At 40.5% G+C, this 11837-nt stretch overlaps 1 protein-coding gene across 1 annotated transcript; it reads right to left on the bottom strand.

Moving 5' to 3' along the window:
- Positions 1-467: 467 nt before the first annotated feature.
- On the bottom strand, positions 468-3659 carry LOC124859644 (multiple inositol polyphosphate phosphatase 1-like). Its single transcript, XM_047352540.1, has 5 exons — positions 3044-3659; positions 2763-2957; positions 2320-2417; positions 1038-1168; positions 468-901 (listed from the first exon to the last, which is right to left on the bottom strand). Exons 1-5 carry the CDS (start codon positions 3642-3644, stop codon positions 517-519), a joined length of 1410 nt encoding a protein of 469 aa, XP_047208496.1. The 5' UTR covers positions 3645-3659; the 3' UTR covers positions 468-516.
- Between the last annotated feature and the right edge of the window lie 8178 nt (positions 3660-11837).

Genomic DNA, 11837 nt, shown 5'->3' on the forward strand with positions numbered 1-11837 from the left:
ATATTTTTAGAAGTTTTAGGAACTATTTAAATCCTCACTAGAAAAATAGTAATTTAGCTCCGTATGGAGAATAGGTTGGGCAGCTTTTAACGTTATGTCTATCTATGTAACTCCATTTACATTGAAACAACACGTTCTCTGCTTCAGCAAATGTCCAGATGGGCAAAATCCATTTACAAATAATAGGCTTGTGTGGTTTTAAATTGCTCAAGCGTCATGTACAAACTAATATGCTATGCTAAGCTAATAAAATCCGTCTAATTCTGATTTATATCAAAAATTTTATCAGCCTTATTGATAAAATCTTTTTTTAAATCAGTCTCAAAAAGGAGCAGATTCTCTTCTTCGTGGAGCCTAATTTGCATAATTAATAGAGAAGAATCTGATGGAATAAATTATAAAAATATTCTTAACAATTCATGAAAAAAAATCTTGACCTTCAACCACTAATTTACAGATGCACGAGATAATTTTACTTTTTTTATTCAAATGAAATAAAGGCTGTACATTTAAGTCCTAAACTTCATCAGGATTGTTGAACAGTTGGCATTCAGTCTCAAAGTCACACCCATTGAGCAGGTCTCTGTAGTGCTTTCGGACATCTTCATAGAGCGGCATGGAGACCTGCTGGTCAGTCAGACCAGGGAAGGTCAGAGGTTTCTCGTTTAGCAGAGGCTGAAGTCTGATGCCTCCTTCTCCACAGTCATACAACACAAGAAGGAAATTGGCAGCATAAGGCATCATGTGGCTGGTGCGGAAAGAGCGTTGAGTCTGTGAGGCGTAGTTGGTTGATGTCAGGGGGACTGTGTCCTTAAAAAAGCCAAGCAGGGTGAGTAATGGCAGAAGGGTGTCGGCGTGCCCAATCTGGACAGTCACCGCTTCACTGACCTGCTGATGTAATCTGAAGCACAGAGGACAAACATGCAACAGTGAAAATGTATTTAGATTACATGAGAGAACATAAAGTGTGTGTAAATACTAGCAACCAAAAAAGAAGAGCTTGCTCCAAGACTAAAGGTAATTAATTATCCACTCACTTGTTCTCGTTGGCTGACTTGTCCAGTCGACTGAACAGGTCATGGAAGAGGATGCAGCTTGACTTGCTGTTAATGTCATGACCGTAGCCTCTTTTCCAGAACTCCATGAGGTCGCTTGCATACTCTATAATCTGTTGAAGCAGAAAAATCCCATGTAGCTATACACTGAAAAAAGAGAGTGTGTAAATCAACACTTTCAAAAGGTATTCAAACCCCTTGGAAATGTTACATTTAGGCATGTTGAAACTAGAAATGTCATTGTATTTTACAAGTAAAAATCTGAAAAGTGTAGTATGAATTTGTATTTGGTTATGAGTCAGCTTTGCACAGTGAAAGACAGAAGGTTCTGCCCATTCTTCTTCCCAAAATAGTACAGGGTCAGTCAGATTGGATGGAATCACAGATTCTCAATTGGATTTGGGACTGGCCTTTGACTAGGGCAATGTAGCAAATGAATATACCGGTACCTTGATCTCAACTATTCCATCATTGCTCCGGCTGTATGTTTAGTATCATAGGTAGGTGAATTTCTGCTCCAATCTTTAGTTTTTGCACCCTCTAGGAGATTTCCTCCAGGATTGCCTTATATTCAGTTCCATCCATTTTTCCATTATCTCTAACTAGCCTTATTGACTCTGCGGAAGAAAAATCATTGCCATGATGATGACAATGATACTACCGTGCTACCATGTGACACCATCAGGATGTTGTTTTCAGAGTGATTTTCATCTCATCTAGCATTTTACATGCAGACCAGACAGTTCAGTTTTGATCTCTTCTGATCTGAGTATCTTCTTCCACATGACGATGGCCTGGGGCAAACTGCAAATATAGGACTTATTATGACTTTTTTTCAACAGTGGCTTTATTCTTGCTGCTGTTTAATAAAGGCCAGATTTGTGGAGTGCACAATTAATGCTGTAAGTATATTCTTCCACCTGAGCTTCCGGCAGCTTCTCCAAAGATACCATGTGCGTCTTGCCTGCCTAGATTAATAGCTGCGCTATACTCTTTACTTTTTCAGATGATGGATTGAACAGAATAGAGTTAGACTTTATAAACTAACAATGGTTTAAACTAGCTCAAAGATTACTGTCTGCTATGTTCCTTGGTCTTCATGATGTTGTATGTTTCATAATGTTGTCAAACAAATTCACACAGAACAGCTTCCATCCATCCATCCATCCATCCATCCATCCATCCATCCATCCATCCTCTATAGCATCTTATATTAGAAGTGGTAGCCAAATTAGATTGATGTAATCGGAAATAAGAATCCAACCTTTGCATCATCCTCATCAAAGAGCTGACACCAGGGGGAGTTTATTGTCTTGACAGCAAATTCGTAAGTGCACAAGAAAAACGCTGCCTCAGCCAAATCTGCAGGTGAAATGTAAAGGAGGTTAGTCACATGGGCTAGGTGGACAACGATGTAAAAGAAAGACCAAAAGAGTTTTTAAAGTTTTTAAACTATGATCTAAAAACTCTCAAACAGGAAACAGTTCTTACACATGCACCTAGTAATGTTCTACTATCAAGCAATGTGTCTGCTGCTCTTATAACCCATACTTGTATTTAACTAAGATTTATTTATTTACATACTTTATTTATCAATGACAATGCAGTAAAACATGGTGCACTTCTGCAATTTAGGATAGCCATTGTGTAATTGTGATAAAAAGTAAAGGAAAACAGTGCATGCAACATGTTAAAGGTGGATTCAACCGTATGTGATGAAACTGGATGGGACTCCCAGATGTTCTGCAATCTTCTCCTGGACCCTCATCATCTCCGGCCCCTGCTTGAACTTTTGCACATCTATCGCAGCTGACTGGTTTTTATCTACTTCCTGGACAAACCTGGTGCACTGCTCAAAGAACCTCATGAGGGCATCGTTTACTTCGTGGCCAAACTCCACATCTGCATGGACAAAAAGCATCAGGTTATACTGAGAAAGTTGGTTAAACTGAAGAATCCATGCTGCACTGTCATCATCATCATGATACCTCTGATGGCCCACATCTCTGTCAGTGCTGCTTTGAAAGACAGTGTGCTATTAACGCATCTGTCCTTGGAGCTGGTTATAAACCTGATGAGTCCACCTCGAAGCTTCTCCTCAGAGATCATTGAAGGAAAGAGCCTTGTCAGCCTGATGGCCAGATGCTTTAGATCTTCCACACCTTTCTGGACCAGTCGACCGTCCATGTCCTCAATGTACCACATCGTCCACTGGGTAAGGATCTCACGCAGCCAGCTATGCTCACCTATGGAATTATTCAGGACAATGTTGTGCAGCTGATGCATCTCCTTGATGTTTTTGGCTGTTGGGTATCTTGTCCCGTGTCTTATTATGGCCGTCAGATGGATTTCCCGACACTGCGAAGACGGAGGCTGCAAAATAGACCTGTTCACAGCGAGTATGTCCTGTCTGAGATATGGGTTCACTTCTTCATATCTCCCTTTGGTGTTGAAATACTTGCTGATGAGGGGTATGGCTTCTTCATCCTTAAGGGTCACATGATGATGAACACAGCACAGGATTATAAAACAATATAAAAGAAAAGATAGCATGATGCACCCGTTAGGAGACTCGAATAACAAAAGCATCTGATTGATGGCCAGAGCAAAGTCCAATCCAGTTTGTTTGCTTTTATTTCCTAACAGAAGTTAAGTAAATATGTTTTGTTCTATGTATTTATTGAGAGTGAAGCTAAAAAGCAGTCTGTGTAAATGGGAAATAAAACAACATGCATAAGTATAGTCAGGTAATTTGATCTTAGTGAATTTATTTTCGATGCCCTTTATCCAAGAATCTATTCTTTTTAGTCCCAAACACTTTTAGTCTCCATGGTTTGTCTCTGGAAAGCTGATAGATGGTTCTACACATCTCACTTTTGCTGTGTTCTCACTTTTAACTCCAAAATTGTTATGATTTGTGGTTGTTTGGTTTCTGTTTTTTTCTTATATGTTTTTCACAGTTTTTGAATCATGCTTCTGTTTATTATTTTCCTGGTCATGCTTTAGTTTTTGTCTTCTAGTTCATGTTTTGTCAAGTGTGGTTTTTGGATCTGGTTAGTTTCTGTTAGTTTAGGAGCAGCGTTTAAGGTTTTATGCTCGCCAGATAAAGAGCTTCAAATGACCTCTCGCCTGTATTCCTCTCCTGAGGTTAGGGAGAGAAACAGGCAGATGGAGGAGGATTATGAGACGGTAGTAAGGCAGTTTTACTGCCGTCCACCTTCACCCACGCCAAGCCACTAGAGCGCTGCAGCCGAGCCATCTAAGCCAGGTCTTCAGAGCGCTGCAGCAGCAGCTCACTCCACGTCATGTCTCCAGAGCACCGCCATTGTGCCGCCCAAGTCTGCCTCAACCTCCGCCACTCCCCGCAGAGGACGTCGGAAGAGGGACGCCTTGGCAAATCATTGGGAGTCCCGGCGACGCCTCGGCTCGAGTCATCGGGGGTCCCGGCGACGCCTCGGCTTGAGTCATCGGGGGTCTCTGCGACGCCTCAGCCTATGCGCACGCCACCGAGTGTGTCGGCGACGACACCTCAGCCTATGCGCACGCCACTGAGGGTCTCGGTGATGCCTCAGCCTATGCGACGCCACTGAGAGTCTCGGCGACTCCTCAGCTTCTGCTCCTAGTCTGCAGGTCTTCCAGGGGTTCAGTGAGGAACTGGTCCTCGTTCTTGCCTCTGAATCCAGAGACAAGGGGTTCGAGGAGGAAGCACCGCCGTATCCTGTCTCTGAGGGGTTCAAGGAGCAGCTTGTCCTCGTTCTGGCCTCTGAACCCAGGGTCCCGCAGGCTCTGCTTCAGCCTCTGAGGCTTCGCCAGGTCATGTTCCGGAGGAGCCCATGGGCAGACTGCCTCCACGTCCTGGTCCTGAGCACTTCCTAGGTTTCACAACTGCTGATTCCATTATCAGTTATCAGCCAGCTGCAAAGATCCTGTAGGTTTCAAGAGGTTTTTCTGGTATACATCAATCAGCGCAAAATTATTTTCTTAGTTTGGGTTCCTCTGTTTCTGCATTTTATTATTTATCATTCAGTACACCAATTATTGTAATTTATAAGCTAAAATGTTAGACTTTGTGATTAAACTTCAGTACTAAGAGTTTACCTTTATTTCAAATTGAACTTGGAAGTCTAATAAGGAAGAAACACAAGAGAAAAATGAATGAAATGTGTTTCTTTTTGTTTTATCTCTAGTGCATCTCTAATGTAAGATACATTATTGAATCAATACACATATTTGTTGAAACTTGTATCTTGCATTTATTTGTTAGGAAAATGACACTAATTACAGTTATATCCAGTAAATTAGAATGTACATTCCAATGAGGCTCATTTGTCCGAGGACCTCAAAGCGCTTTACACAACATTTAGTCATCCACCCATTCATACACAGACAGTGGTAGACTACATTGCAGCTACAGCTGCCCTGGGGCAGATTGACAGAAATGAGGCTGGCATACAATTGGTACCATGCCTTCTGACCTTAGCTCTCAGCAGTAATGACTTTATGGGATTCTTCTTAAATAAAATAGATTCTATTAAAAATAAAATCTTTGACATACTCCTGAAGATGATTACTTCATCCTCAGCAAGTGAGACAACATTGGAAATAACTGCAGAACTTGATCTGTGTTTGGACTGTTTTGATCCTGTGGAGCTTCCTGAGTTATCAGAAATATTAGCTTCATCTAAACCTTCAACTTGTATGGTAAACCCAATCCCAACCAAATTATTTAAGGAAGTGTTCCCTCTGATTACCAGCCCCATTTTAGATATGATTAATCTATCCTTAGTAAATGGATATGTACCACAAGCTTTTAAGGTAGCTGTAATTAAACCTTTACTTAAGAAACCTTCACTTGATCGAGGTGACTTGAAAAATTACAGACCTATATCCAATCTTCAATTCTTATCTAAAATTCTTGAGAAAATAGTTGCTAATCAAATGTGTGTGCATTTAGACAGCAATGACATGTTTGAAGAGTTTCAGTCAGGCTTCAGAGCTCATCATAGCACTGAAACAGTTCTGCTGAAAGTCACTAATTATATTCTTATGGCCTCAGATAATGGACTTGTGTCTGTACTGGTTCTGTTAGATCTCAGTGCTGCATTTGATACAGTCGACCATAATATTCTCTTAGAAAGGCTGGAATATGCTGTAGGGATCAGGGGAACAGCGCTAAGCTGGTTTAAATCTTATTTGTCTGACAGATTCCAGTTTGTTCATATAAATGATAAATCATCTTTAAACTCCAGGGTTAAATGTGGAGTACCACAGGGTTCAGTACTTGGGCCAATTCTCTTTACTATATATATGCTTCCAATAAGTCAAATTATCAGACAGCATAGGATACATTTTCACTGTTACGCTGATGATACTCAGCTTTACTTATCCATAATTCCTGATGAATCCAACCAGTTAGATAGACTACAAGCATGTCTTGAAGACATAAAAACTTGGATGACTTTAAATCTTTTGCTTCTAAATTCAGACAAGGCAGAAGTTGTCGTCTTTGGACAGGAGTCTTTAAAAAAGAAACTGCTTAGTCAATTACTTAACCTGGATGGCATTAAATTGACCTCTGGTAATAAAGTAAAAAAACTTGGTGTTACTTTTGACCAGGACATGTTATTTAAGTTCCATATTAAACAGGTTTTTAGGATTTCCTTCTTTCACCTCATTGCCAAAATTAGAAATATCCTATCCAGGAGTGACGCTAAAAAACTAGTTGATGCATTTGTTACTTCAAGGCTGGACTATTGTAATTCTTTACTATCAGGATATCCAAAAAATGCAGTTAAAAGCCTTCAGCTGATTCAAAATACTGCAGCAAGAGTTCTAAAAGATAGATAATATTTCTCCTATTTTAGCTTCCCTTCATTGGCTCCCTGTTAAATCTAGAATATAATTTAAAATTCTCCTCCTCACTTATAAAGCCCTTAATGATCTAGCTCTATCCTACATCAGAGATCTGATTGTTTCATATGTTCCTAACAGAGCACTTTGTTCTCAGACTGCAGGTTTACTGATGGTTCCTAGAGTCTCTAGAAGTAGAATGGGAGGCAGATCATTTAGTTATCGAGCTCCTCTCCTGTGGAACCAGCTCCCAGTTTTGGTCCGTGAGGCAGACACCCTGTCTACTTTTAAGGCTAGGCTTAATACTTTCCTTTTTGATAAAGCTTATAGTTAGAGTGGCTTAGGTTATCCTGAGGTAGCTTCCTTATTTTTTACCTCCGCCTTCCTCCCTCCCTGTTGGTTGGAGTAAGGGGGAGTCAGGTTTAGCCTAAATGGGCTCAGTTATGGTTGAGGTGCAAACACACCCTCCATTTCTGCTACCTGTATGACCACTTCTCTTTTCCAATGGTTATAATCAGTTTGACAGAGAGAGGTATCCCAATCCTTGTGGATTTTAGTATAACAATGACCATCAGTGGGCTCTAGATGGACAAACCTTATCAGTTTGTTATTACTTAGTGCCCCTACATGTGGCCCATTCTGGGGTGGCCGGGCTCTGGCACTTGATGGTTTGATCTGGCCTCCCCGGCGGCCGTTCCGGATCCTTTGTGGGGTGCCTTGAAATGACATTGTTGTAAATAAGCGCTATATAAATAAATAAACTGAAACTATTTCTGTAGTTATGCTGCTATAGGCTGGAGGACATAATGACCACTTTCACCCTCTTTGCTACATTTTCACACTACTCTCCAATTTTGCATTATTTGCTGTTATTTCAGTTTTTAACTTTATGTTCTCTCTCTTTTCTCTTCCTAGAAGCTACACCTGGCCTGACTCTGTGTCTACCTGTGACACCTTTCTGGAGAGGGGCATCTTCCAAGCTTCTGCTGGCAACAACTTAATGCTCACCTTCCACGGATGATCCACTTGGCCCTATCTTTCAGTGTTTAACCCTTTCTCTCTCCTTGATATAGTAATTGACTGAGCTTTTACTATAACTAATTATATATGCTCTCTTTCAGACTAACCTTGAAAACTGTCTCAAAGTTTATCTGTTCTTTCTGTCTAGATGAAATGACTAAAGGAGCTACATCCACTAACATTTACTTTTCCTTCCCATGGAACGTACTCCTACATCAGTGTCTCTGCTCGGTTTCCTCAAACCCCCAGTCAGTCGTGGCAGATGGCACACTGAGCCTGGTTCTGCTGGAGGTTTCTTCCTGTTAAAAGGGAGTTTTTCCTCTCCACTGTTGCTACATGCATGCTCAGTATGAGGGATTGCTGCAAAGTCAATGCCAGTGACTGTCCACTGTCGCTGCATGCTCATCCAGGAGGAGGGAATGCTACAAATCTCTGACTCGATGCAATCTGCTGGGTTTCCTTAGATAGAAAAACTTTTTATCCAATTGGAATAAATAACTGACTCTGACTGCACTGTTCAATGGTTAGAATTAATTGGAATGTATGTGCCTGACTTTTGTGAAGTGCCTTGAGACAACATGTGTTGTGAATTGGCACTATATAAATAAACTGAATTGAAATTGAATTAAATTCATCACCGTCAACAGGCAAGACGGGTTAAGTGTCTTCCCACAGTCGCCCCAGATCAAAAGTACCTTTTTAAAGTAGCCTATAAGCAGTTATCAAACATGCTTTCGTTAAACCCATGTTTCTGTATTAAAAAAAGTTTTTTTTATTGATCTGATGTGATATTCTTATCCTACACGTTGTGTTTTTATTAGATGTAAGTGTAAATTCATCATATTTAACAGAAATCTATATAATGTGTTTTACTTAGTGATTTGAGTTAATTAAATAAATAAACTTTTCAATTTTATATCTATTATTATTTTATATCTATTATAATTTATTTGGTATGTATATTGTTAATAATTAATATTTGAAATATTAATTTAAACATTTATGTGGAAAAATGAAATACTCTTACAAGAAGTTTGTTGTCATTTCTTTACACATTGTATTATGTTGCATCTTGAAGATAATTAATAACTGAGTATTTATTTGATATATTAATTTATGTAATGATACAGTTCTTTCCCTCAAATTATCATAAATAAAATAAATCTTGTAACAAAAATACCAATGCAAAAATAAAACTAAAAAGAAATATATAAAAATAACTAAAATTACTCATTAGATTCTAGAATTTCCCCGCTCAAGGTGGCAGCATGTTGGAGTACCTGTGTTACTCTCATTCTTTTTAAGAACCCTAATTCTCCTTGTGGTGGATAAAAACAGATTTTTTGGACAATTATCCTCTCCGGTATCGGATTCTGTGCAGCTGGTAGGATTTATGCTGATACTTTGTATATTTGTAATGATGCATAACCATAGCAACAAGAAGTTTTTTTTCACAACCGGGAGCAGCTTTTTAATATCTCAAGCTCAAATAATTCTTCAACTACAACCCAAAATCCCTGACAAGTTGAAAAGGATGTGCCATGGATGCAAAGCAGGAGCAATGATAAGAGAGAAAAAGAGGAAGTTCAAATGATCTCTTCCATCGATTATAATGAGCAATTTGAGATAGTTGGGAAACCAGTTGGATGAGGAATGCAGTTTTAGGTGTTTCACTGAGACATGGCTGCAGGACTATATCCCTGACCCCAGTGTCTCTGTGCCTGGCTTTCTGACCATACGAGCTGACAGAGAATTAGATTGGAGTGACAAACGCAAATGAGGTTGACTAGCAGTACTTGTGAACAATATTGGTGTAATCCAGGACACTTTACTGTAAATTGATGTCTCTGCAGCCCAGATATTGAACTGTTGGCAGTAAGTGTTTGTCCATATTATTTACCCAGAGAGTTCACCAGTGTTATTTTGGCAACGTTTTACATTACACCATCAGCTGTTGCCAACACTGCATGTGATGTCATCAGCTCAGCTGTTGCTAAGCTACAGACATAACACCCCAATGCGTTTGTAGCAATATCTGGTGACATTAACCATGCTTCAATTTCTGCTACATTTCCAACGTTTTAACAGTTTGTCAGCTGCTACATTAGATGTGTTTTAGATGTGTTTTATGCAAAGGCCAAGAACACATACATCTCTAAAGCAAGACCTCCTCTAGGCAAATCAGATCACAATCTTGTTTTTCTCTGCTAGGAATATAAGCTTCTTGTTCAGAGGCAGCCTGTAATAAAGAACTGTGAGAAGATGGTCAAAGGAAGCTGAAGAAGCCCTGCATGGTTACTTGGAGGATACAGATTGGGACACACGGTGCCAGACAAATGGATAGTCCCATGATCAGTCCCATGACTGAATGTGTAATCAACTATATAAACTTCCATATGGATAACACCATCCCCACCAGAACGGTGAGATGCTTCCCCAATAACCAACACTGTATCACCAGTGACCTGAAGCACCTGGTTAACAAGAAAAATAGACTTCAGAGAGGGAGATAGGGAATTATTGAGGAGTATACAGAAACAACTTAGAGTCAAGATAAGAGACAGCAAGGTACAAAAAGAAGCTGGAGAGCAAGCTCCAGCAAAACATCACAGGTTTCAAGCAGAACGACGATCTGACCGATGGATGTTTGGACAGAGCCAATTAACTAAACACATTCTTCAATGGGTTCAGTTCAGAAACAAGCTCAGCATCCTTATATTCTGCCCACAGCCAAACAGACATCCCACCCTCCTTGGACCCACAGCTTTCCTGTAACACCTCAAATGTTTTATCTTCCACCTCATCCATGGACCCTTCTGCTTTTACATGTTTGTCTTCTACCAAATCAAAAGATGCTGATGCTCCCTTTGCCTCCCCCTTCTACCTGTGTGTCTCAAGAAGTCAGGTGAAGAGGCAACCAGAGAGATTCAACTGGAATAAGGCTGCAGGTCCAGATTGTGTCTGCGCTAGAGTCCTGAAGGCCTGTACCGGGCAGCTCTGTAGGATTCCGCAGCACCTCTTCAACCTAAGCCTGACTCAGAAGAAGGTTTCAGTGTTGTGTAAGACCTCCTGTCTTGTTCCAGTATCAATGAAAACTCACCAATCTGCCCTCATTGACTACAGACATGTTGCCCTGACATCTCACATCATGAAGGCCCTAGAGAGATTCTTGTTGGCCCACCTGAGTAAGCAAACAATAAAATATCAGGACCCCCTTCAGTTTGCCTTTAACTGTGGAGTTAAAGTTGAAGATGCTATCATACACCTGCTTCAACAAACCCAATGTCATATGGACAAAGCCAGCAGCACTGTGAAGATCATGTTCATTGATTTATCCAGTGTGTTCAACACAATTTAACCTAATTTGTTTTTTCAGAAACTCCAGAAGACTCAGGTGGAGGCCTCAACAATCTCCTGGATCAAAGACTACCTGACAAACAGACCACAGATTGTGAGACTGCAAGGTTGTGTGTCTAACCAGGTGGTCAAGAGCCCAGGAGCTGTGGTGCTCCTGTGCTGACTACCTGGCTAGACTTTCCAATCACCACTTCTTTTCATTGTGCACACCTCTGACTTCCAGTACAAGGCAGACTCCTCTCATCGGCAGAAATACTCTGATGATTCTGCAGTTGTGGGGTGGACGACTCAAGCTCAACAAACTAACAAAGAAGGCTGGCTCTGTTTTGGGAACTTCTCTGGAACCTCTGGAGATCATTGTGCAAAGGATTCTTCATAAAATGAACAACATTATAGAGAACCCTGAGCATCCTCTTCATGAGACTGTTGTACAACAACAGAGTGTCTTTAGTCAGAGGCTTCTTCAGATGTAAGACAGACCGCTACAGGAGATCCTTCCCGCCCACAGCCATCTGCGTCTACAACAGCTCTTTGAAAAAACCTGCATAATATTAA

This window comes from Girardinichthys multiradiatus, chromosome 22, assembly GCF_021462225.1.
Source record: "Girardinichthys multiradiatus isolate DD_20200921_A chromosome 22, DD_fGirMul_XY1, whole genome shotgun sequence".
Lineage (NCBI taxonomy): Eukaryota > Metazoa > Chordata > Actinopteri > Cyprinodontiformes > Goodeidae > Girardinichthys > Girardinichthys multiradiatus.